The sequence below is a fragment of the Artemia sp. Qi Xiang Cuo genome, chromosome 13 (assembly GCF_049724085.1).
Source record: "Artemia sp. Qi Xiang Cuo chromosome 13, ASM4972408v1, whole genome shotgun sequence".
In the NCBI taxonomy this organism is placed as follows: Eukaryota; Metazoa; Arthropoda; class Branchiopoda; order Anostraca; family Artemiidae; genus Artemia; species Artemia sp. Qi Xiang Cuo.
In genome coordinates this window covers 52,666,568-52,694,481 of record NC_142806.1, presented here as the reverse complement: position 1 = coordinate 52,694,481, position 27,914 = coordinate 52,666,568, and the positions used below count along the sequence as shown (strand labels likewise).

The 27,914-nt window shown below is 34.6% G+C and overlaps 1 protein-coding gene across 1 annotated transcript in view; it reads right to left on the bottom strand.

Moving 5' to 3' along the window:
* Positions 1 to 2,571: 2,571 nt before the first annotated feature.
* The window catches only part of LOC148945410 (H/ACA ribonucleoprotein complex subunit 1-like), a 30,597-nt gene continuing 5,254 nt past the window's right edge, over positions 2,572 to 27,914 (bottom strand). Inside the window, exons 2-4 of the mRNA XM_089099136.1 lie at positions 8,594 to 8,673; positions 6,142 to 6,354; positions 2,572 to 2,893 (exon numbers count right to left, since the gene is read on the bottom strand). Of these exons, the coding sequence (XP_088955262.1) occupies positions 2,603 to 2,893; positions 6,142 to 6,354; positions 8,594 to 8,673 (584 nt within the window). The 3' untranslated portion in view covers positions 2,572 to 2,602. The remainder of the gene's footprint in view (positions 2,894 to 6,141; positions 6,355 to 8,593; positions 8,674 to 27,914) is intronic.

Below are 27,914 nucleotides of genomic sequence, written 5' to 3'. Positions count from 1 at the left end.
GCTTGGGTTGTAATATACTAGGACCGTTTACACAACATATCAGACGAAAACACCGCTTACATTGATTCTAGTATTCTGTTCTCCCTCAAACCCTGGGGTAGCCCAACATATTGGTTTTCTGCTTAGTAATACAGGATCCGGGGTTCAAGCTCAACTGGCGCAAGCCTGGATGACGGACTTGCCTCCTGTCCCAGTAATTGAAACGTTAATTTGACACCCTATGTGCCATCGGTGGTTCTGGAGGATTTTTATCCTATCTTGTTTCACTGTCAAATCCATCCCAACTCTAAAGTAAATGCAAGGATTTCTTTTCTATGTGTATGATTCATTTTTCAAATTGAGATGCCCTATTACTTTATCAGACAGCCTTTATCACTTTTTTGAGAAAAAACTGCATCTTTGTGCACAAGATGATGAATGATTTAAGGAATACTTTTTTTTTAATTAGAAAAGACGTAAACTCGGAATAGTTTTCTATCGATAAGACAAGATTAACCACTCAAAGTAAAGATTTAAGGAATACTTTTTTTTTAATTAGAAAAGACGGAAACTCGGAATAGTTTTCTATCGATAAGACAAGATTAACCACTCAAAGTAAAGATTTAAGGAATATTTTTTTTTTTAATTAGAAATAAACGAAAACTCGGAATAGTTTTCTATCGACAAGACATGATTGACCATTCAGAGTAAAGATTTGAGCAAAATTAAAAAAAGAAAAGAAAAGACGGTAACTCGGATCGAAAAATTTTTCCGAGAACCTCAGTGAGACGGCAAATGGGACAGCCAAAGCGCACATAGAATACAGACCATAAACTTTCCTCCACATATCTCACAGCTGCATGAAAGCGGCAGGAAAGTGGTGGGGCATTAGAAGAATGGAACAAAAGTTGACATAGGAAGGTGTTATACAGCCAAGAAGATCGCAGATAAGAATGGTTACTTAAGTCATTAGGGAGGGCTGTATCCCCTTTAGAAAAATATATTACGACTGTGGAAACGAGGAGGCAAATGGTAGAAAAATGTCGAGCAAGGAATAAATACCGGCAAGAAAATTTTCATGTATCAAACGTTAAGTAAGAGGAAACAGCGTGACACAAAACTTCGTCTCATTAATTTTACTTTCTCTCTACTTTCTTTACTTTTCCCTTCACTATTTCTAACCTCTCTAGCTTTATAATTCATACGAATTTAAATTTTTTCCATGTATCAAACGTAAAGTAAGAGGAAATATCCTGAAACAAAACTTCATTTCAATAATTTTACTTTCTCTCTACTTTCTTTACTTTTCCCTTTACTTTCTTTAATATTTACAACCTCTCTAGCTTTATGATTCAAACGAAATGACATTTTTTCCATGTATCAAACGTTAAGTAAGAGGAAATATCCTGAAACAAAACTTCATTTCAATAATTTTACTTTCTCTCTACTTTCTTTACTTTTCCCTTTACTTTCTTTAATATTTACAACCTCTCTAGCTTTATAATTCATACGAATTTAAATTTTTTCCATGTATCAAACGTAAAGTAAGAGGAAATATCCTGAAACAAAACTTCATTTCAATAATTTTACTTTCTCTCTACTTTCTTTACTTTTCCCTTTACTTTCTTTAATATTTACAACCTCTCTAGCTTTATGATTCAAACGAAATTAAATTTTTTCCATGTATCAAACGTTAAGTAAGAGGAAACATCGCGACATAAAACTTCGTTTCATTAATTTTACTTTCTCTCTACTTTCTTTACTTTTCCCTTTAATGTTTCTAACCTCTCTAGCTTTATAATTCAAACGAATTTAAATTTTTTCCATGTATCAAACGTTAAGTAAGAGGAAATATCCTGAAAAAGAACTTCATTTTATTAATTTTACTTTCTCTCTACTTTCTTTACTTTCTTTAATATTTCTAATCTCTCTAGCTTTATGATTCAAACGAAATTAAATTGTTTCTAGGTATCAAACCTTAAGTAAGAGGAAATATCCTGAAACAAAACTTCATTTCATTAATTTTATATTCTCTCTACTTTCTTTACTTTTCACTTTACTTTCTTTAATATTTATAGCCTCTCTAGCTTTATGATTCAAACGAAATTAAATTTTTTCCATGTATCAAACGGTAAGTAAGAGGAAACATCGCGACACAAAACTTCGTTTAATTAATTTTACTTTTTCTCAACTTTCTTTAATATTTCTAACCTCTCTAGCTTTATAATTCAAACGAAATTGGAACGTGGGATTACTTCAGTTTTAGAGGCAAAATTTGAATCATCATCAAACCATTCACAGACACATAGACTACAAAAAATTCCGGAGCCTTTTCTGAATTAGATTTCTTTCTTGTTAAAAGTCTCTAATCAATTTTCAGGGACTAATTAATCGTTTCGAAACAATTCCCAAGAATTAAACAATTTCACATACGAGCTGAAATTCAGATCTACTGACATATTTGATAGCACAAGCCACATTTTGCATCTAATTTACTATAAAGTTGTCCTATCCTTACCTAATAGTATAATTCATATGAAAAATAGTTCCTTCTCAGAACGCACAAAAAAGGTAAAACGCTGAGCTCTGGTAAAAATTTATTTCGAGGTATAACAAAACAATTCTATCGTCCTCCTCTGAATCCACCTCTGCTAAAACCACCACGGCCACCACCACCCCTTCCACCAAACCCACCACCACCACCTCTTCCACCAAATCCGCCACCGCCTCTTCCACCAAATCCACCCCTCCCACTAGATCCCCCTCTTCCACCGAATCCTCCTCTTCCTCCAAATCCACCTCTGCCTCCTCGTCCTCCAGGGCCACCTCTTCCACCTCCACGTTTTGCCACACGACCACCAGCACTAGGGAGGAATCTTTGAAGAGGTAACAACTTGGCTGGGTCAATGAAAAACTAAAAAAAAAGAACAACATTATTAATAGATTGATTACAGGAAAATTAAAACGGAAAAAGAAAACATATAAAATTGAAAAAAATAAAGAACAAACGCATTAGTTTATTTGAAAACTTTAACCAACAAAAAATAATGTAATATAATAATGGAACTCTAAAAAAAATAAGAATTCCAATAAATATTCAAAGATAAAATAAGAATGATTTTTACCAGGGAAAGCAAATTGGGAATTGAAAAATAAAAATTAAATACAATGGGTTTCCAAATTAATCAAAGAATTAAAATTAAATCGTCAGTTATGCCAAGGTACAAATCAAACAGTCCATCCATCATCCGTTTAAAAGCGAATAGCCGCTTGAAGCTTCTTCTGTGACACATTCTTTCGCTTTAATTACGTCTGTGATATTATCATTCATTTATCATTGACAATCAAGTGCTTTGACGGCAAAATCCCCCCCCCCCCGAAAAAGGAAATCAAAATAGTTTCTGAAGTGCTTTTTTCAATGCATATACGTGTGTGGTGTTGTCATTCACTTTTCATTGTCATTGGCAATCAAGTTCTTTGACAGCAAAATCAATCAAGTTCTCGGGCCTTTATTCCCCGCATGCCAAAACGACGTCAAATCCATCTCCCCCGCCACAAAAATTAACTCCAGCTTTGGCTAAATTTCTCCAACTTGAAGAATAATCACTAATAATGCAACAAACAAAAGTTGAACCTTAAGTATAAAAAGTTTACACCCATTCCAGGGATAGGATGGATAAAAATAATAATAATCAGTAAAATCATAAGATTTATAAAATAATTCATATTTATTGAGAAAATGAATACAATAATAAAAGGGTAAGAGATAAAGATTTTCCAGGGCCATTGCTGACGCATACAGCGTCGAACCGACGTTTCAGTTGCAACTTTCACTCTTAGATTAATAATTGAGAAGTACCAGAGACATCATACCCCTTTAGTAATCAACTTCATAGATTATGAGAGCGCGTTTGATACAGCCCATAGAAGAGCTTTAACGAAGGTCCTATCCTTGTAGGTATGCCAGACAAATATAAAAGTGATTAGGGCTGTATATAAGAACAAAACTGCTGCAGTTAAAGTAGCAAATTATGTTAGTAGCTGGTTTAGTATTAAATCAGGAGTTAGGCTGGGTTGTATTCTATTCCCAGTTATACGAATTATTTTTAAATACTTTGTCTTAAGGAACACAGCTAAGGCTATAGGGGAGCATAGAACCAAATGGGAAGGTAAAACTCTCTTAGACTTAGATTATGCAGATGTTTAAGGGTTCTAGATAAATAGGTTAGCCAACAAATTATTTTTGGAAGATTTTAAGAGTTCAGGATGCAAAAAAAGGCTTAAAAAATTAATGTTGAGAAGGCAAAGTCGCTTTGACTGGGAATAAATTACGTTGAAGCGGTGACGTTGGGTAACAAGAAGATCGATCAAGCCGAGATATGCACCTATCCGGGTAGTATTGTTAGGAAAGATGGTGGATGCAGTGAAGCTATTATATGTAGAACAGCCAAGGCCCAGCAGTTTTTTCACAACTGAAAAAAGAATGGAAGAAATATGGATTCAAGATTAGAACATTACAAGCTACGGTGATGACAGTGGCAAAGTATGGTTCTGAAGTGCACGGGGCGCTCCGAAAGACGGAGGAAGATTTATTAGATATTTGTCTACAGACTGTTTTGAGTATCCATCTGAATGACCGTATTCTAAACAGTAAGCTGTACGAAAAAATGGGGTCATCTGCTTTTTTGGGCTATAATGAGAGAAAGGTTGAGATGACTAGGACACGTTCTGGAGATGAAGGACGCCCAAAGATTGGTCTTTTGGGAAAACCATCTAAGGCCAAAGGGAAAGCAGGTCGTTCCGGAATTGGGTGGGAGAAAGCCGCAAGGAAGGATTTAAGCGAAATTGGAACTTCTTGGGAGGGTCTCAAGAGGGAGGCTATAAATAAATTGAGATGGAGAAGCGCGCGTAGCTGTGTTGGCCTCGAGTGGCTTGGTGCTGCAGTGAGTTGTTAGTAGTAGGAGTAGTAGTAATGGGATTTGTCTTTGAAAGTCATGATGCCTCTGATTATTAGCATTTGTCTTTGTATGTTTGGATTAGGACATTATTTAACTTGTTAATTCGATTTTCAAAATAATGGAAATTGGATAATCCAATCTATTTTTTCTTGGTTTGTAAATAGTAGGGTTTAAAGACACGAAGTGTTTCTGAATTCAGCTAAATGTGTTAACACAGCAAGCAAACTATAAACAGGATAATACAGCAAACTTCGAATACTTGAGACAATTTTTTTTGAAAGGGCTTTCAAGAGAGCCAAAATGATCAAACATATCCATCACGAAAACTCAAAATCTTGCGCGTTAATTAAATACAATTTGGTTAAAAAAATGTTCGGTTTAGCTGAAAAACACATACTTAAACAACCTTCACACAAATTTGATTTTAACAACATTATACATTACATCATTGTAATTAGAAAACTAAGCTCGAAACTAGCACATCAGGCTTTCAACAGCAATCTACCTACATCAGCTTTCAATCATCAGCTTCAATTCCAGTATAATTTTATTCGTCTACAGAATAGCTGTTTTCTAGGTGGTTTGGCCAAATTAAACTAGCCTTATTGAGAATTGTTTTCAATAAGAATTTTAAGCTATGCCATGTTTAATTCGTTTATAAATACTTATAGACATCCCTGTTGCCTTAAATACTCTTTTTTTTACCTACTCTGATCCCTTAGATCTCCTATTGTTCCTACATCAATAACAAATTTATAGATAACAGGTTTTTTTTTAAGATGGAATCAGGAATGTTATTTTATTAAAAACCAAAATGGCAAAGGGAGGCTGAAGGAAAAATTGAAGAAACAACTAAAAGTTTTGAGCAGAGTAGTCCCATTTGATCCCCAGAAGCCGGCTTGAAGGGGACCCAAGAACAGCGTGGCGAAAATCTTTGATGACGAGGTGGTAATAAGGAGAAAGGATAAAATACAACTGAATTACTGTATGTGGATTGTTGTTGAAAGCTAGATATGCTAGTTTCAGCTCCTTTTTGAAAGTTTTCAGCATAGTAACCCCTGGTCGTTGCCAAAATAGCATCATGTGCAATATAAGGATTCAAGCAGAACTAACGAAAAATTAAGGAAATAATTGAGGATCAAACAATTAAATAATAAATTAAGAATAAATAACATAAATTATTAAGGATATTAATGGAACCTACCTTTTCGTCTTTGAAAGACTTGGCTTTGACGTCTTCACTCAATTTAACCGACACATAATAATCCCTAAGTGTTCCAAAAATTTCATCTACCTTTCCAACCTGCTGTTTGTTTTCTAGGAATATGGGTGCATTGAAATAAGGTACATCTTCAATTGTACATTTGACAACTATGTCATTCTCGCATGGGTGCAAAAAGTGACCCATAGGCACAACCTAAAAAAAGACATCATTCAAAATTTTATTACAAAAGAGTTGCAAAAAATTAATAAGCAGTGTTGTCAAATTTTGCAAGATAGAGTAAATGTTTTGGCTTTGAAACATATCATATTGTACATTTGACAACTATGTCATTCTCGCATGGGTGCAAAAAGTGACCCATAGGCACAACCTAAAAAGACATCATTCAAAATTTTATTACAAAAGAGTTGCAAAAAATTAATAAGCAGTGTTGTCAAATTTTGCAAGATAGATTAAATGTTTTGGCTTTGAAACATATCATAAAAAATTTCAATTTTAATGGTTGTAAATCAATATATGGATTATATTAAAAACCCAGAATGGATTATTAACTTACTTTGAGACACATACAAATTCCCTACTTATTGTGGATCTATGTTTATCTTATTAAATTCATTAATATCAAATCTATCCACTCACCAACCCAGAATAATGATATTGCCAATACTTTTTCTTTAGAAAGCATCTAGAAAAGAAGAATTTAAATGCACATAAGAAAATTGTCTCTTTTTTTCAACGATTCTGAAAGAAATTTCAACTGTTTTTAATCTAAAAGAACTATACATACCCAATTTTAAAAAATTAGTTTGGTAAATGGATAGAACTGAATCTCAGCTATAGAAAAAAATTTCTTCTCTCATGGATGTATTAAACTGTAGAAGAGCAGAAAAAGAGCATACCAAAACTGTCACAGGGAACATAAATCTTAAAGGACTATCAGTTAACACTTCCTAATTATTTTAGTGTCCTGCTAAGAAAGGTAAGACAAAAACTTATTGAAAAATGAAGGTATAAAAAAACATGGATGGCTATAATTTGTTGTAATCAAAACAACATGGAATTATGAATGAAGCAGATCCTTCCTGAGAAGTGGCAAAACCGCAGATTCAAAACTTAACCCAAAGCAGCATTTGTTGGGTAGAAGTAATTAAAATCATTTACAAGAATTTTGGGTTTTTAGCCAAGGGAAAGATATAATCCATGCAACAGCGTCTGATTCAATCCATCTGATATGCCAAAAACCATGAAAAAAATTTAAGTATTTCAATTATGTGTGTATCAAGTCAAAAAGTGAAATCACCTATATCTGCCTACGCAGCCAAAAAAGAGGCCAATCTTTTCGACTCAAAACCCTTCTATTGCTCAAATATCTGCTCCACGATCGCGGTTATAAAGTATAGCAATAGAGAAATTCAATTATGCAAATTTTTCGGAAGAACTTGATCCTTCAGGAATTACAATAAAACAAGTATTTGTTTTGATATCTAAAGACTTTGTGAATCTGCACAGTTCATTGCAATTACACCAACTGAGGGAGGCAGAAGGCATTTGTTACCCCGGATTTAAAAAAAAATAATACTATTTTTGGTATTTTCATTGAAAAATATCTTTTTTCTTTATTTTCATTGAAAAAATTTGCCCCCCCCCAACCTTTTCATGAATTGGCGCCACTGGTTCAGTGCAGAGAAATAAATAGCAACAAAAACCACACTACCTTTCAATCATAAACTCAAACAATAAGTAAAACAATATATTGTTTGCAAGACCGTGGAACTCAAACCTCAAATGAATATTTTGATGCTATATCCAAGGGCTGTCCTCATTAAAACACAAATGAATAAATATAAAAAGAAACACATTAAAATACGACCTTTATTTTTTTTTTTTTTTTTTAACAGTTCCAAAATCCTTACTTCAACAGAATTCAAACAGGACTTTGCTGAAGTGAGGATTCATTGAACTTTGTAGAAATGAGGATTTTGGGCTGTTTTTAAAAGAACTTAGTTTTAAAGGTCATATTTGAGGTTTGAGTTCCACTGTCTTACAAAAAAAAATCCCTATTCTTTGACCTGTTGTTTGTATTTATATTGCAGAGAAATATATATCATTTCCACAAAAGACGAGTAGAGACTGTAGATATCAACAATAGTAAAGCCACTGTAAATTACAGTAGCCACAACTATCCCAAACCAGTCAGAGGCAATAGGTTCCCCAATATAAAACCAGTGTAAAAGGAGATGTATCCTGGTTATTTTAAAACCCCTCCTTCTTCTCTCAAAACAGTGGTAAAAAGCGCACTTTTTTCTATTGTCACTCCCCTACCCCTTCACAATAATCCTCTGATCCCTTCTTTCAAAGGATTTAAACTTCAACTAAAAGAAAATCTTTTTCAACTTAAAGAAAAATAATTTACCTAATTAAATTATTTACTTACAGTTTCTGGAGGCCCTTGGTCATAGCCTCCTCCATAACCACCACCACCACCTCTGAATCCTCTACCTCCACCTCCTCTTCCTGAAACAGAAGAAAATTATAAAGGCAGAATAGAAATTATGCATCAAATATAGACAAGAATAAATTGATCAGTCTTTCACCATGAATCCATGCTTAGTGCTTAGGCTACAGAGAAGCAGTCTTTTGCAACTTCCAGCTTTCATCTTTCTAACATCTCAAGATGTTTCTTTACTTGAGTTCAGGCAGCAGTTGGCTGGTCTAAATATGCACAAAACATTAGTACTACATAAAGAGTGATGCCAAAGCAGGAAATTCAGCGATTTTTTCGAAAATATGCTATTATAGGATTTTATTTTACTATTTAAATGTATTAAGTTCAGTTATTACAAATATAGTTCAATGCTTTTATTCAGAAAAGGAAATTTTGCTTCCCTGGTCCAAGGGCTCCTAGAACTGCAGAGATTATCTTGATTTGGAAAATCTATTTTGGAGACCAATGTCTTGACATTCCATAGCAAATTTGAAAAAAAGTATAGAAACAATAATAATTTCTTTGGTAAAAATTATTTTGGTATCTGAAACGTGTCAACAAGTGCATATACCGATTTTTTCTTGGGTGTGTGTGGGGGGGGGGGGTAAATTTTTTTAACATATCAAAAACATTTTTATATGAATTTTGTAAAGTTTTTACAAGCGGGACCAAAATTCGGAGAAAAGGGGGGTTTAAAACTTCATGGATACAGCCTTTTGTATCACTTGTTTGCCAGTAAGTCGAAACAAATTCAGTCCCCCATTTTGTATACAAGTCCAGTGGACACTGTCCATCACAAATCAACCCAAAATCAATCCAATCTGTCATCCCTTAGTTCTATGACTAGTTCTATGGCCTTAGTTCCTCCCTAGGAATGACGTATGGACAGATGAATGATAGACTTATCTATCAACAAGTGAAATGACATCATTTTTATACAATCCTAATAAAGGGCTTATGCCAGATGCAACATTCTGTGGTATCAGAGCAATTGCACCCACTTCTTTATTAGAAGCAACTTGACTTTATACTCCTGACATTAATCAGTCCAAGGATGACACACTAGCCCAAAACCAAGGATCAAACTAAGGTAATTGTTTATTTTTTACTATGTTGGCTATTCTTGTTGGCAATTCCAAGGTATAAATGGCAAATATTAGTTCATTGTTAAATTGCTTTTTTTCAGATTGACTGAAAAACATGCTCAAAAACAGAAGAAAAATTGAAACAGAAAAATTTTATTATTTAAGAATGTGGATGAAAATAGAAAGAAAGATGTTTTTGTAATTAATTGATACTTCTTGTATTGTAAAATAAGAACTTCACCACTTTTAATCTTAATTTTGTTTACAGGGTAAGACCCCTAGTACTAGGACATATATCTAAATTGAAATATGTTTTTCCTAAATATGCACAAGAGGCTCCTGATGCAGGACACAATATATACAGCCTTGTTTAGTTGGGATTGGCTGATACTTTAACTCACTAGCTGATAAGCTTGTCATATTCTTATTGAGAAAATATTGCCAAATTAATTTTGAAAAAGTCAAATTTCTAGAGAGCCTAGTATATTAGAAACTTCTAAGCAATTTGACTGTTAAAGTGGTGATTAGCTGTCTGACAACTGTGTACCTTACCCTAAACCTGGGATTATTAGGGGGGGGGGGGGAATGTCACAAACATGACTATAAACATCACAAGGAAAAAAAGTAGAATTTAGCATATGTTGAGCTGATCTTTTAGTTCTACTGTTTTCTTAGACATTTAATATTAAAAAAAAATTATTTGGTAGAGGTCTAGAATAGTAGACATGCCAAACAAAAAGATAGACTATTTTAGATTGCTAATTTTATGTTTATTTTTTATAATTTGCTTGCATTTTTTACAATTCATCCCATGACCTCCACTAATAGTCTCATATCCATAGGCTACGTTTAAAAAGCTAATATAACTGATGAAAACTGAATCAAGACAGATAAAAATTAGGAAAAACCAAGGAAATTTGATTCATAAATACTTGCTGCATATTATAGTGAAAATTCCATATTTTTGGTTAGTTTTTATTTCTATAGCCCAGGGCTATATGAGGATATTAATGGGCTGGGGATGAACTGCCAATAACATGAACGAAATCATAAGAATGGACATAAATTAACAATCTAAAAGTAACCCTTTTTGTCTAAAGGCTTTTTCTGGCAACATTGTTGATCAACAATCTGTTCTTGCAAGTCATTGTTGTGTTCTAGTGTTCACTGTGTTCTAGTGACCAAAATAGGTTCTGTTATTCAACAATGTGGATGAAAACAACCTATAATTAAAATTGTTGTTTATCTTTTCTTCCTTTTTTTGAGAAATCCAAGCAGGATATTTTAAGGCTGGATATCATGTTTTTTTTTTACAATTTAAAAGAGAGAAAAAAAAAATTAATTTGTCATAAAGGTTATGTACATATAGTTAACTTGCTATGTTGCCTAAAATAAGACATATTAAGGCCCTTTCTTTTGAATTACCTATCGCTTTTCCCCCAAAAAGGTTCACAAACAAAAAAATTGTGGGAGTAAACATGAGTTTAATTGAAAATAGTAAAATAATGTTCAAAGGTTTTGAAAATATTGACATTTATTTCCTCAATAGTAACAACTTCTGTTCTTGCAAAAAATTCTATTGATCAACAATTGTTGATAAACAAATGTGGGTAAATTTGGAGCAGTTTACTTTACTGACCTACAAATAAAACGAATATACCACTTGATGCCTTTTTTATACTCCTTCTGAATATAATAGTTGTTTTATTTGGAAATTCAACTTGAAGTCCTTTATGGACCCTTGAAGGTAATACCTTTATCTCTTATCCTTGCTATGAAAAAGGGTTATGCAGATTATATAATCTACAAGCATTGAGAGAGGGGGACTAGGAGCATATGTGAGTAAAAATTTGCCATGCCAAAATAAGGATGATCTTTGTGTTTATAGAGAAATGAGTTTTGAAAATTTGGTCATTGAATTATTGAATCAAAATTCTAGTATATTAGTGGCAATATGTTATAAATCTGTGTTTTCAACATTTAGAGAATTCCACGTGTGTTTGATGTCTCTACCAATTAATACAAACCTGTGTTTCCTTGCTGTAGATTTTAATGTTGATTGAATGGGATTTGTTGAGATTGCTGATCCACAGGTTTTGGGTTTTAAGAATAGTCTTTGGGCTTTTGGACTATTTCCAGGAATTAATATACCTATGTGCATAGCTAGAACTGATATATCCCTTATAGATAATATTTTTTCTAACCATAAAGCTTGGCAACCACATATCCTTGTAAATGATGTATCTGATCATAATGCTGTTTTTGGGTCCTATTCACTGAGTGTGTCCAAACCACACCTAATGGGTGCAGGAAAACAAAATGAGCCCTCAATTATTATAAATACTAAAACACTTTCTAGTTTTAAGTCATGGTTTCTACAGTTTGTCTGGTCTACTATTCTTAAGAGCAGTGAAGACCCTAATCAAAAAATGGGTCTTTGGTATCAGCAGCTAAAAATTCTTTTTGAGAAGTGTTGTACTTGTAAGTTGACATCATTAAGTTGTAAAGATGCTCCAAGAAAACCATGGATAAATAAGAATTTAATCCTTTGCATTTGTCATCAATTTTTTTAAGTGTATGCATATTGAAAAAAGTGAAGAATCTATTTCAGTTTACAAAAAGTATAGAAATATTTTAAATAGTGTTTTAAGAGCTGCAAAGCAAAATTATTATAATTCTAAGTTTGAAGAAATTGAAGGTTCCCCTAAGAAACCATGGCAAGTTATTAAAAGGGTGACCCCTAAGATGGTAAGTCTTATGTTATTAAAGATGGAGAAGATAGTAGTTTGTGAATATTTTTGAAATATTTGGTCAGACCTATCATCAAATATTCAGCTGCCAGTGGATATAAATTTTGAGAGTTTTTACCACCAGGTATTGATGTTTCACTTTACTTAAGGCCAACAAATTGTACTGAGGTGGATAATATTGTTTGTAGTAAGAAGTCAAGTTCAGCAGGAGGTGATAAATTAAATCTAAAGGTAATAAAATATAGTTCTACCAACAATCTTGGAAGATTTTGTGGGATTGATTAATTCTTGCTTTAAAGCTAGTATATTTCCTGATTGTTTTAAGACAGCAGATGTGATTCCATTATTTAAGGGAGGCAAGAGGACTAGTGAGTCAAATTATAGACCCATTTCAGTTTTGCCACTATTAAGTTGTATAATTGAAAAGTTAATTAATAATAGACTTTATGCAAATCTTGAGAAATTCAATATATTACACCTTAATCAGTTTGGTTTTAGGAAAGAAATGAATAAAGAACAGGGAATAGCATATTTAACTAGCTGCATAAATCAAGCTCTTGATAAAGGTTACCAAGTTGCAACTATTTTTTAGACATCATTGCTTTTGATCATTCTATAATTGTTGGAAAGTTACAAAGCAGGGTTTAGACAAGTCAGTTTGTTTCAAATTATAGGCTCTGTCCTATTTGTATAGGATTTCCTGGGCCCAAATATAAGCCAAATATAGTATTCGGAAGTCCTCAGGATCAGATCTGTAGTAGATGTCAAGGGATGCCTGGTCACATAAATTTGTAATTTCCTGAGTTTCTACATCTTTTTTTTTTTTTTCAAATATAAACTGTACAAATAGTAAAAAACAGTAAAAAAAAGGGACACACATGCTATGCCAATGATTGACTGATACAGGTAAAATACTTGAAACCACTCTTGTTGCTTCTGGGGTATCAATTTTGATATGAGGTAAGTTTTTCTCTTTGCAAGAGACTGCTCCATTCTTGCAGATTCCACCATCTGCTCTCTTTCACTTGTTCTGGACTTCACAGCTCCTTCTATCAAAGAAACAGCTAGGGCAATGTCTATGGAGCTCTTGGACTCGACAGGCTTCTTCATTCTGTCAGTCACTTCCTGAAGTAGAGTATCTGCTACTGTTCTCTTTTCTTGATCTGATGCTCTAAGTTTTTTCCATTTGCTTTCCAGTCTTCTATTTCTGTCTTTTTGTCATGAACCTCCAGCAACTTCCTCTTGTTGTCCTCTTCAAAAGCTGCTTTCTCCTTCTCGGATGGCTCTTCTTTTTTCTATTCTTTTCATCCAGATATTGTTGATACCAAGACCATGTGGAACATGCAAGATTAAACAGCTCTTTTGCAATAACAAACAGTTCTGGTTTTCCAGAAGCTTGGTAAGTTCTGGGTACTTGCTGTCCTGCGCTCATTCACCAGACCAAAATAATGGCTCCAGAAATGATCAATTTGAGTAATGTCCTCACGGGGTCCAGTTTCTGTTTGCAAAAGCAGCCAGTCAGCCTGGGCAACGTCTGAGCTTTTTCCAATTGCAATATTGCGTACCACAACCGCTGTGTCTGCAATGCTTCTTGAATCCTTCATGTTGATTGGACTCAAATAGCGTAAAGCCTCTAAAGACCATCCTTATCCAGAGGAAATTTGTTCAAAATATGGCAAAAACCTGCAATAAAATATTTTCGCACATTGACATAGAAAACATTTCATAGTTCAACATTTCTGGTGAGAAATGTTCAGTCTTGGTCACGAAATCTGGAGTAAAGACCCATCTGCAAAGTGTCAAAACTAGTCATTTGATCTTTGAGTGCAGATCACGAATGAGAGGTTCTTCTTTCTGAAACAGTTGGGTGAAACCCAGGAACAGTTCTGCTGAGGCTAGAACAAACTTGAGTTGGGCCTTCATTGTCATACTTTTGATATAAGCCACAATCTTCAGAAATTTGGGAGTGGACAGAAGATTCTTCAGTTTTTTCTCTCTTGGCTGAAAATTCAGGAAGTAATCTAAGATTGCCAGCCACTGCTGCATGGTTCTAGCTAGGCACATCCAATCATTGGTTTGGGACATGCTTCATGAAAGCATTCTCTGGCACCCCCACTTTCTTTTGGCACTTTTGATAGTCTTCACAACATGCAGGACAGCTGTCAAAAAATGAATGCACAAGAACAACAAAGTTGGAACTTTCTTCTCCAAACACCTGAAGACCGTTCAAGAAAGCATTATGGATTATATGGATGTTGCAAGTACCAATCTTCAATATTCCCTTTCCCATCACTTTCTTTTGGTCGGCATTGAACCTGTTCCAAATGCTTTTGTTGCCATTTTGTCCGTCACCTCCTAGCATCATCAGTTTTTCAAGTGGCAGCTGATTCTGCTCAATGGCTGACATAATCTTCCTATACAGGTTATTGGTGGTTTAACGTACAGGGGTCACCACTTTTAAAGGCAAAAATGGCGCAAAGAGTTGCTATGCCACTTACTGGAGGGGGAGATCCCTTGTTGGCCCAAAATAGTGGGATTTCCGCGGTTATTCCAACCGTTTCCGTATGTACTAGCGTGATCGAATGGTCCCAGGGCCACTTTTAAAAGCCAAGGGTTACTGATAAGATTTCTAACTATCTCTTTAGACTCTACATAGGCTGAAAAGTTAAAAGAGTACATAGTATAAAAAAAATCTTACTGTATTCGAGACACGCTACAAAAGAACTGACTTAAAAAGGGAACTCTTTCTTCCAGCCCGCTCCGCTAGCCGCGTGTCTGCGACGGGGTACGGGGTGGTAATGAATTTTTCCAGCCAATCTGAGGACTTACTAAGTTACTGGTCAAGCTCCCTAACTGCGCAATTTCTTACCTGGTGGTCTATTAACCAACTACGCAATTAGGAGGACCTAAAATGGCGTCACAAAATAAAAGGAAAATTAATAATTATTACTCGGGGAAGGAAAATAATTAAGGGGCCAAAAGAAAGGAATCTGGGAGGGACATTTATCTGAACAAACTGGGAACAAGGGTTCCAACACAGGTCATCACTTGTCGCGTGGCACATAAAACTTGTGCATAAATGTCTGCTCTGGATTTTGTTTCCATATGAGGATCAATATCAAACACGTATCTATAACTCTTTCATACCAGCGTTGTTGGTTGTCTTGTCATATTCTAGTACAAAATACAACTGACTGTCCTTGTCAAGCATTTGCATACAGTACAGATGCAGCACATTGGTGATCAGATATGTGAGTTTCTTTGCAAACAGGGATATTCAATCAGGGATCTTACCGGGGAACATTGCATGGAAGGTTTTGACAATATGGTCTGAAGAGTTAGCAGACATGGAACTTTATACCGTTTGAAGTGTCCATATTAACTCAGCTTTATAAGTGACATCATGCTCACAAAACATGTTTGTACCAACTAATGGTTTATCCTTGGTTGTTTCATCAACTCAAGATTGTCCCATCAAGTGAAGCTGTAGGGGAACACAAAGCTGTAGCTTTGTGTTCTGCAGATTGCAAATTGTTGGTTTAGTTGAGCAACCAAGATTTTTCAAGCAGAGTTTGCAAAAGAACAAGTACTGATTGTTCCAGTCTTACACCATTCATCAATCTTTCTACTCCTGCAATCCCTCTTAGCAAGCCATGAACTATCAAACTTGGTAGGCCCCATACTTAATTACCAAGCATCACCTGCAAAATAGCATCCTGCAATTAAAAGGCCATAAAAAGGAAGATGTGGATATTTCCAAAACTGGGCTGTATTTGCATCAGCCTTTTATAGCGTTTGTTCAGCCAGGAAACACATAAGTTGGAAGAAAGAACTACCAGTCTCATTAAGCAGAGACTGCTAGCCTATATACTGATCTTCACTCATTTCAGACAGGCCCAACATGACAAACAACAAAACATACGCTATTAAGTCAACACAACAGCATAGCCTAGACAGAAGCAGCTTACTAAGCCAAACACAAAGCATTAGTTAAGTTCAAACAGCTCAACAGTTGTAATTAATTATCAATCTACACCAAAAGACAGCACAGTTTACAAGCAGAGTCAAAAGCAAAGGAAAGCACATTTTGACTTACTTAATGAGCAGTCAAAATTGCAAATCATGAATCAAAATTGCAAATCTTGCAAATCAGCAATGTTCTTAATGCTCTTCAGCCAAAAATATAGGAATAATAGGATTTTAGCCTAAATATAGGCATTTTATAGGAGTGCATTAAAATATAGCAATTTATTGGAATTTATAGGCGAGTCCAAACCCTGACAAAGGTATAGAGTTAATGGAAGATTTCTCAATTTGATAATTAGTTTCCTTTCTGATTTTTTACAAAGAATACAAATCTGGTTCAATTTCTCTACCATTGCTAATTAGATTTGGTGTACCCCAAGGGTGTATTTTAGGCCCTTTATTAATTTTGATTTTATGTTAATGATCTTTCTTCTTCTCTTCAGCCATTTGTGAATAAGGTTTCAGACTTTACCAGTAAAGAGATTAATGTTTTTCTCTTGATGTTTGCTGATGACACAGCTCCAATTGTGTGTGCAAAAATGACTGAATTGTTGGTTACTGCATTGTCTAACACTATTCAAAAGATATCTATCTGGATGAGGTCCAACAAGATTGCTACTAATTATAATAAGTCGAATTTTGTTGTTTTTAGATGGTCTGGTAACCATTATCCAGATATCTTCAGTTGAAGCTGGGGGCATTTCAATATGGAGAACTTTAAGTGTTCCATACCTTGGTATTATTGTTGATGAATCACTTGTATTTAAAGATCATATTGTGAAAGTTTCAAATATATTAGCAAAAAATGTTGGCATAATTCATAAACTTAAACATTGTTTTCCAAAGGAGATAATCTGTATGTTATATTTTAGTTTAATTCACCCCTGTATTTTGTATTTTAGTTTAATATGGTTGGGAACTTTCTCCTCAATCCTTTGTCTAGTCTGAGTTTTGCAAAATATTGTTATTGCTAATTTATTGTACTATTGTACTTTCTTGCAAGTACATATTGTACTTGCTAATTTAAGCCCTTCTGAACTGTGTCAAGAGGCTTATGTTAGGTTGAAAATACTCCCAGCAGCTGCTCTCTGATGCTCTTCTTCTTCTAATTCACAGCAGGCACGCTATTCAGTTGATACTATTTAGCCCTTTTCTTTTTGCTTCACTCTGTGGGCAACAGAGCTACTGGCTTGGTTGTCTCTTATTTATTAGATATTCTCAGATATCTTTCAGTAGATCTTTCGACTCTAGGAGTTCAAATATAAGATGATAGATATCAATTTCTGTTCTCTGTGTGCAGGTATAGTTGGCTAGGCTCATGGCTGATAGTGAGATTTTGTGGTGTTTGAAGCATTTTAACAGTTTACAAAGCAAGGTATGTTGTGCAGACGTCAGCATATTACATTCAAATAGGCAATGGTCAATTGTTTCATTATTCATATTACAATGCCTGCAAAGAGGGGACAGGGGAATTGAACCACTTGAATTAGAAAACTTATATGAGAATGCAAGAAAATTTAGTCCATTTGTTCCAGAACAAATTCTATGATAAATTTTAGAAAGATACTTATTGGGAAAGGGGGAAAGTATAGGATTAATCTTATTAAAATTAATATCTGATAGCCTCCATCAGTAAATATCTCTAATTGGGATTGGTCTACCACTTGGCTGGTCAATATTTATAGCATTTTTTGCTATTTCATCAACCTGATGATTACCACTTATGCCAGAGTGGCTAGGAATATACAGAAAATAAGTTTTTATGCCCCTTGAAGTAGGATTATCTATAATACTGAGACAAGGATAATCGTCAATGTCAAACCTATACTGAGGAGCTGATGCCAGCAACTCAAGGCTTGATAGAGAGTCGGAATATATGATAATATTATTTGAATTTGCAATCAAAGGTTGGTTTTTCATAAGGTATTCTAATGCCATGATTATGGCATTTAACTCAGCAGACATTATAGATAAATTATTATATAATCTCTCGCCCATTGCAATTTTCAGGTGAGGAAGGAAAGCACCACTTGCAACCTTCTCATTCATTTTTGACCCATCAACAAATATTTGGAAGTGTTTTTTATAGGTAATTGTATTAAGTTCTGCAAATTTTTTCTGGACAAAAGCAATGGGGGTTAAATCTTTATTCCACTTTGAGAAGTCAGTATTTATTATGGGACTTGACCAATTCCATGCTTGACCAGCCAAGATGGGTATCAGTTTCACTGTTATTTGAAGTGGGATCTGGGGGGACTTTTTTTGGAGGACTTCTAATCATTGCCTATTGGAAAAAGCTTTAAACAAAAACAAAACTAAAAACAAGAAGGGATAATAGAATGATATCAAACCATCTGCACTATAATACTGGGAGGAGAAACACCACAATATAGCCCTGAAGATGAATTGAGCCGGAGTGGTTCAGTACAACTGCTGATTAATTGAGATAAATTTCACAAGAAAATTTATTTTAAATTTCTTAAAATGTTGCTGTTGCTGATCAAGAGACCAAGTTATACTTCTTCTTCTTCTTCTATTTAACAGCAGGCGGGCTTTTCAGTAAAACTATTAAGCCCTTTTCCTTTTGCTTCACTCTGTGGGCTACAGAGCTACTGGCTTGATTGCCTCATATTTATTAGATATATTCAGATATCTTTCAGCAGATCTTTCGACTCTAGGAGTTCAAATATAAGATGATAGATGTCGATTTCAATTCTCTGTGTGGGAATTGAACCACTTGAATTAGAAATCTTATATGAGAATGCAAGGAAATTTAGTCCATTTGTTCCAGAACGAATTCTATGATAAATTTTAGAAAGATACTTATTGGGAAAGGGGGAAAGGATAGGATTAATCTTATTAAAATTAATATCTGACAGCCTCCATCGGTAAATATCTCTAATTGGGATTGGTCTCCCACTTGGCTGGTCAATATTTATAGCATTTTTTGCTATTTCATCAACCTGATGATTACCTTTTATGCCAGAGTGGCTAGGAATGTCCTGAAAGTAAATTTTTATGCCACTTGAAGCAAGATTATCAATAATACTGAGACAATGATAAGTGTCAATGTCCAACTTATATTGAAGAGCTGAGGCCAGCAACTCAAGGTTTGATAAAGAGTTGGACTAGATGATAATATTATTCGAATTTTCAATCAAAAATTCGTTTTGCTTAAGGTGTTCTAATGCCATGATTATGGAATTTAACTCAGCAGACATTATAGATAAATTATTAAAAAATCTCTTGCCCATTGCAATTTTCAGGTGAGGAAGGAAAACACCACTTGCAACCTTCTCATTCATTTTTGACCCATCAGCAAATATTTGGAAGTGATTTTTATAGGTAATTGTATAAGAGTTCTGCAAATTTATTCTGAACAAAAGCAATGGGGGTTAAATCTTTATTCCATTTTGAAAATTCAGTATTTATTATGGGAAATGACCAATTCCATGGAGGGGATTGGGGGAAAGTAGGTGCAATACTTTGCTGGTACAGGGAACTTCTTTTGAATATTGGCATACTCATCTGCAATACCTCTATACATGGCTGGATTTCTTAACCAATTATGTAATGTGTGTGAGCTATTTGATTCAATTTTTGTAAGATGTTTTATCAAGAGAAAGCTACGTCTCTCCCTTATTGTTGTTAATCCACTCTCCATAAGCAGAAACTTGGTGCTTGTGGGTTTCCTAAGACCAAATATGAGACGTATTATATCATTTTGTGTTGTTTCAATTTTTTGCATCTGGGTCTTTGCACATGCACCATAGACAATGAGCCCATAGTCAATATGGGGTCTTATATGTGATTTATAAAACTGGAGTAAGGTTTTCTCCTTACAACCCCAGGGTGTGGAAAGAAGTCTTTTTCGTATATTTGCTTTTCTATAGCATTTTTTTATTGTGTTTGAAACGTGGAGGTGGAAATTAAGTTTTTGGTCAAGCATGAGACCTAGGTAATTAAAATTATTATCTTCTGGAATAGTTGTTTTATTTAGAGTTAGTTTTGCATTAACATGGTTTCGCTTCCGGTGAAATTGGATTATTTTTGACTTGGTGGGTGCAACGGGTAAATCTGAATGTTGAGAGAATTTTTCAAACTGGAAAAGTGACTTTTGCAGATTTGACTGTGCTATCTGAAAGGTGTTGCCAGATGACCATAGCACCAGATCATCAACATAATGTAGATTCATATGGGGTAGGTTCATGTCCATGAGATATAGGGAAAATAGGAGGCAACTGAGGACTGCTCCCTAAGGTAGGCCTTTGGATATTGTCTTTTGATGTGAAGAGGCTGAATCAACACAAACAATGAAACTTCGCACTTATATGAAGGATTTAATAAAGGATACTAGCTTAGGAGGTACTCCAAGGTTTGCAAGTTTATTTAAAAGGATTTGGTGGTTCACATTGTCATAAGCTCCTTCAAAATATAGGAAAGCTGCCACTAGGTTATTATTTTTTGAGAAAGATTCATTTATTGCATTTGTTAGCAAAATGAAAGCATCTGTTGAGGAGTGGTATTTCCTGAATCCAGTTTGAGTGTGTGGGATCATGTTATTTTTTTCAACAAACCAGAGGAGTCTCTGATAAATCATTTTCTCCATTATTTTCCCCATCACAGGGGTAATCATTATGGGCCTATAAGACTCAGGGTTATCTTTTGGTTTATTTTTCTTTAGGATTGGTAGGAGGGACGAACATTTCCATATATTGGGGAACCTAGAAGATGCCCAAGCATGATTATAACAATCTAGCAGTTCGTATTTGTATGAAGGTGTGAGATTCTTTATCCATGTGGGGTGTACATTGTCAGAGCTGCTGCTTGTTTTGGACCTAATTTGATGTATTGCATTATTCAAATCCTGGATCGAAAATCGATTAGTTATGTACTCGGATCCTGGGCGTGGTTGGTAACTAGGGTTCATAGAAATTGTGGACAGTTTTCTGTGATTATTTGATGTTTGCTTATTAACAAAAAAAGTTGCAAATAGGTTAGCCTTTTTAATATCGTTGTCATAATGGGTATTATTATGTAAAAGCTCATACAGGAGTGGGTTGGGAGAAGTCTTTTTCGCACATATGTGGCTTATGACTTTATGTATAATTGGCTCATGCGTTTCTCTGGAGAGATTATTTGCAAAATTATTCCAGTATTTATATTTAGCATCTATTATAGTCCTTTTTAGATTAGATTCTGCTTGTAATTTTTTTAAATATGTAGTAGGTGTTGGTTTTTTTATGAATTCTGTCCTAGCTGCCTTTTTTTATCCTCCATTTATTTAGGCACTCATTTGTCCACCATGCTTTAGGAATTTGTTTAGGGAATGTTTTCTTAGGTGTTGTCCTGGGGATAGTATGATCAGCTGTATTTATTAGTAAAGATGTCAAGGCTTCAGCATGTGTGTCAACTGCTGTGTTAGAAATGCATGAACTTTGGGTGAAACTTGTAATTTCATCATTTAGCTTATTTTGGAAAATAGACCAATTTGCTTTAGTGTTGATATATTTGGAGGTATGAGATGAAGTTTCAGTAGGTTCATTAAGGTAGCAAACTTTAGCAAAGTGGTCTGTACATAGACTATCAATTTAATTTATGTAAATTTTGTTCAAAAAATTTAAAGACACAATTTGTAGGTCAATTGTGGAGAATTTGCCACTTTTGGGGTTAAAATATGTATTCAGGTTTGGAGGGGTAGCAACAGCTAATTCACTATTATTTGAAGTCATATGCTCAATAAATTTACCAGCTTTATTTGCTGGTTTATTCCCCCACAAAAGGCTGTGGGCATTGAAATCACCACAAATAATGATATTTTTTAACATATTAGAATTATTTATATAATTAAAGAAATCCTTAGCATCTGTAGTTTGGCCGTTAGGGTTATAAAAGCTTATTATGTAGGTTTTTAAATTATTCAGCCAAACACTTATACCAATTACATCAACATCATTTTCAAAATCTGGAAAATTGATGCCACAAAATATTATATTATTATTAACTAATAAAGCTACCCCACCTCCTTTTCTCTCTGAAGATCTATCCTTTCTCAGGATAGTATATCCCAGAGACTTAATTTGTTGATTTTGGGTTAAATGAGTTTCCAGGAGGCAAGCAATACTAATCGAATTATTATTCATAAATGATATTAGTTCATTTAGCTTATTTTCTGTGAGTGATCTTACATTCCATTGGAGTATTGATAAATGTTGTGTTGTTGATTTATTCTTCATATGACTGTGTATCAATGTTCAGCTTTGTTAAAAGTAAAGCAAGATCTTTTTTTGCTTGAATGAGCATATCATCTGGGATGTAGATTTTTGCCAATTCTGCAATAATTTTTGTTTTCTGTAGTTGATGTATGTTCATGGCCTGAACTGCATTACAGTTTAGAATGAATAAGCATATATTTGGGGATTGCATTTTTGGTAGTGCTTCCTGTTTGTTGGTTAAGGGATTGATTCCTGGTAGTGTTTCTGGTTTGTTTCTTCTCGGGAGGGAGGGCAAGGCTGGCCTCATCTCCCCGGAAAACAAGGCTTGCTGGCTTGGTGATTCCTTCTGATAGGGATTTGAGCTAGGGAGCTTAGAAGATATTGTTTTATATGGGGTGCTTGATGCATTTGGGGTATTTGACTTGGGGGTTTTGGTTGGTTTCATTACAGGGTTTTTGGTATTGTTGGGCAGCATTTGCTTCCATCGCTGCGAATGGGTATGGGATGGCCTTCTCTGTTGATCTTTGGAGTGTTAGAGCTCTTTTCTTGTATGCAGGGCATAATGATTTATTTTTAGATTCAAGTGGGCCTTTGCAATTGATGCATGTAGGCTGGGTGCTGTTGCAAGTTGCCAGCTCTTTAGGATGGAAAGATTTATAATTACTACACTCTTGGAGAATTTCATTGTATTTGTTTGTCGTGTGTCCCAGTTTGAAACACTTCTGACACTGAATAGGCTTAGGTTTGTATTCCTTGTGTGGTTTGATTTGCCCAAATAGGAATAATTTTTCTGGGATATCAATTTTATCCTTTAGTGTGAATAAGAAGGATCTACTAGTTTTTAGGCCAGTAGAGTTAGGTTTTCCAAGTTGGGTAACATCCTCAACTGGGATTTTGTTTCCAGCCCTATCTGAGAGGCCTTCTTTTAACTCCTGAGTAGATATCTCTGGGGGAACATTATAAACTACAATTTTTGTTGGTGATTTTTATGGGTTCCAATTAGATGCAATAATTGGGATATTCAGAAGGGATTTAAGGTTAATTATTGTATCTGCTGATTTCTGATCTTCTACAGCTATTAGCAGAAATCCATCACGGTTAATGTTAAGAGAGATCATTGATTTTAGCAATTTAAAAATTGCAACTCTTATTGCAGTGATCATTTTTATTTCAAAGGGGGTAGTGGGAGTAATTTTAAGGTAAATTCCTAAGTTTTTGGAGGGGGGATCCTGGGCAGGGAGAGGGGAAATGCTTTTAATTTGGGAGATTTTTTTCCTTTTTTTAGAGCTCTAGAAGGGACCTCTTGAAACCCATTATCATCGTTTATGTTTGCATTAGGACCTACAGTTACCATTGTCCTATTATCCGAATTAGAGCTATCATTAGAACTTTCAGATAATGTGCTTGACCAGCCAGGATGGGTATCTTGCACTATTGAATTTGATTTGGTATCTGGGGGACGTTTTTTTTTGGAGGAATTCTAAAAAATTCCTAATGGCAAAATCTTTAAAAACAAAAAAAAAAAAAAAAAAAGAATAGAAAATAGATGATATCAAACCATCTGCACAATACAATGGGGAGGATAAACACCACAGTATAGCCCTGAGGATGACTTGAGCAGGATCGATTTGGTACACCTGCTGATTAGAAGCGATAATAATCACATGAAAATATATTTTGATTTTCTTATAAGGTTGCTGTTGAGAATTTTTAAGCAGAATTTTTAAGATGATTCTTCCTGTTTTTGAATGTGATTTTTGAGAATTTTTTTGGGATTTTTGTTCTGAATTTTTGAATGTTATACTTTTATAGTGGTGTTTTTATCTTCTTCTTCTATTTAACAGCAGGTGGGCTTTTCAGTAATACTATTTAGCCCTTTTCCTTTTGCTTCACTCTGTGGGCTACAGAGCTACTGGCTTGATTGCCTCATGATTATTAGATAATTTCAGATATCTTTCAGTAGATTTTTTGACTCTAGGAGTTCAATTAGGAGATGATAGATGTCGATTTCAATGCTCTGTGTGCAGGTATAGTTGGCTAAGCTCTTGGCTGATAGTGAGATTTTGTGGTGTTTGAAGCATTTTAACAGTTTACAAAGCAAGGTATGTTGTGCAGACGTCAGCATATTACATTCAAATAGGCAATGGTTAGTTGTCTCATTATTCATATTACAATGCCTACAAAGAGGGGACAGGGGGATTGAACCACTTGAATTAGAAAACTTATACAAGAATGCAAATAAATTTAGTCCATTTGTTCCAGAACAAATTCTATGATAAATTTTAGAAAAATACTTATTGGGAAAGGGGGAAAGGATAGGATCAATCTTATTAAATTAATATCTGATAGCCTCCATCGGTAAATATCTCTAATCGGGATTGGTCTCCCACTTGGCTGGTCAATATTTATAGCATTTTTTTGCTATTTCATCAACCTGGTGATTACCACTTATGCCAGAGTGGCTAGGAATATACTGAAAATACGTTCTTATGCCACTTGAAGCAAGATTATCTATGATACTGAGACAATGATAAGTGTCAATGTCCAACTTATACTGAGGAGCTGAAGCCAGCAACTCAAGGCTTGATAAAGAGTCGGAATATACAATAATATTATTTGTATTTGGAATCAAAAGTTGGTTTTCCTTAAGGTGTTCTAATGCCATGATTATGGCATTTAACTAAGCAGACATTATAGATAAATTATTATATAATCTCTCACCCATTGCAATTTTCAGGTGAGGAAGGAAAGCACCACTTGCTACCTTCTCATTCATTTATTACTCATCAACAAATATTTGGAAGGGATTATTACATGTAATTGTATTAATTTCAGCAAATTTTTTCTGGACAAAAGGGATGGGGGTTAAATCTTTATTCCACTTTGAGAAATCAGTATTTATTATGGGACTTGCCCAATTCCATGGAGGGGATTAGGCAAAAGTGGGTGCAATAGACTTTGGTGGTACGGGAAACTTCTTCTGAATATTGGCATACTCATCTGCAATGCCTCTATACATGGCTGGATTTCTTAACCAATTATGTAGGGTGTGTGAGCTATTTGATTCAATTTCTGTAAGATGTTATGTCAAGAGAAAGCTACGTCTCTCCATTATTGTTGTTAATCCACTCTCCATAAGCAGAAACTTGGTGCTTGTTGGTTTCCAAAGGCCAAATATGAGACGTATTAAATCATTGTGTGTTGTTTCAATTTTTTGCATCTGGGTCTTTGCACATGCACCATATACGATGAGCCCATAGTCAATATGGGGTCTTATATGTGATTTATAAAACTGGAGTAAGGTTTTCTCCTTACAGCCCCACAGTGTGGAAAGAAGTCTTTTTAGTATATTTGTTTTTCTATAGCATTTTTTTATTGTGTTTGAAATGTGGAGGTGGAAATTAAGTTTTTGGTCAAACATGAGACCTAGGTAATTAATATGATTATCTTCTGGAATAGTTGTTTTATTTAGAGTTAGTTTTGCATTAACATGGCTTCACTTTCAGTGAAATTGGATTATTTTTGACTTGGTAGGTGCAATGGGTAAATCTGAATGTTGAGAGAATTTTTCAAATTGGAAAAGTGACATTTGCAGATTTGACTGTGCTATCTCAAAGGTGTTGCCAGATGACCATAGCACCAGATCGTCAGCATATTGTAGATTCGTGTGGGGTATAAAAGATACTAGCTTGGGGGGTAGTCCAAGGTTTGCAAGTTTGTTTAAAAGGATTTGGTGGTTCACATTGTCATATGCCCCTTCAAAATCTAGGAAAGCTGCAACTAGGACATTATTTTTTTAGAATGATTCATTTATTGCATTTGTTAGCAAAATGAAAGCATCTGTTGAGGAGTGGTGTTTCCTGAATCCAGTTTGAGTGTGAGGGATCATATTATTTTTTTTCAACAAACCAGGAGTCTGTAATAGATCACTTTCTCCATTATTTTCCCCATCACAGGAGTAATCATTATGGGCCTATAGGACTCAGGGTTAACTTTGGGTTTATTTTTCTTTAGGATTGGTAGGAGGGACGAACATTTCCATATATTATGGAACATAGAAGACGCCCAAGCGTGATTATAACAATTTAGCAGTTCTTGTTTGTATGCAAGGGTGAGATTATTTATCCATGTAGGGTATATATTGTCATAGCTGCCGCTCGTTTTGGTCCTAATATGATGTATTGCCTTATTCATTTCCTGGATTGAAAATGGACTAGTTATATACTTGGATCTTGGGCAAGGTTGGTAACTTGGGTTCATAGGAATTGGGGACATTTTGCTTCGATTATTTGATGTTAGCTTATTAACAAAAAGAGTTGCAAATAGCTTAGCTATTTCATTATCATTGTCATAATGGGTATTATTATGTATAAGCTCATTCAGGAGTGGGTTGGGGGAAGTCTTTTTCCCACAGATGTGGCTTATGACTTTATGTATAATTGGCTCATGTGTTTCTCTGGAGATTATTTGCAAAATTATTCCAGTATTTATGTTTAGCATCTATTATAGTCCATTTTAGATTAGACTCTGCTTGTAATTTTTAATTTTTTTAAATATGTAGTAGGTGATGGTTTTTTTATGAATTCTGTCCTAGCTGCCTTTTTTATACTCCATTTATTTTGGCACTCATTTGTCCACCATGCTTTAGGAATGTGTTTAGGGAAGGTTTTTTTGGGTGTTGTCTGTGGATAGCATGATTAGCTGTATTTATTAGTAAAGATGTCAAGACTTCAGCATGTGTGTCAACTGTTGGGTTTGAAAGGCATGAATTTTGGGTGAAACTTGTAATTTCATCATTTAGCTTATTTTGGAACATAGACCAATTTGCTTTAGTGTTGATATATTTGGAGGTATATGATAGAGTTTCAGCAGGTTCATTTAGGGAGTTGACTATAGCAAAGTGGTCAGTTCACGGACTTTCAATTTCATTCGTATAAATTTTATTCAAAATATTTAATGACACAATTTGTAGGTCAATTTTAGAGAATCTGCCACTTTTAGGGTGGAAATATGTATTCAGGTTTGTAGGGGTAGCAGCAGCTAAATCAATATTATTTGAAGTCATATGCTCAATCAATTTACCAGCTTTATTTGATGGTTTATTCCCCCACAAAAGGCTGTGGGCATTGAAATCTCCAAAAATAATGATATTTTTTAACATATTAGAATTATTTATATAATTAAAGAAATCCAT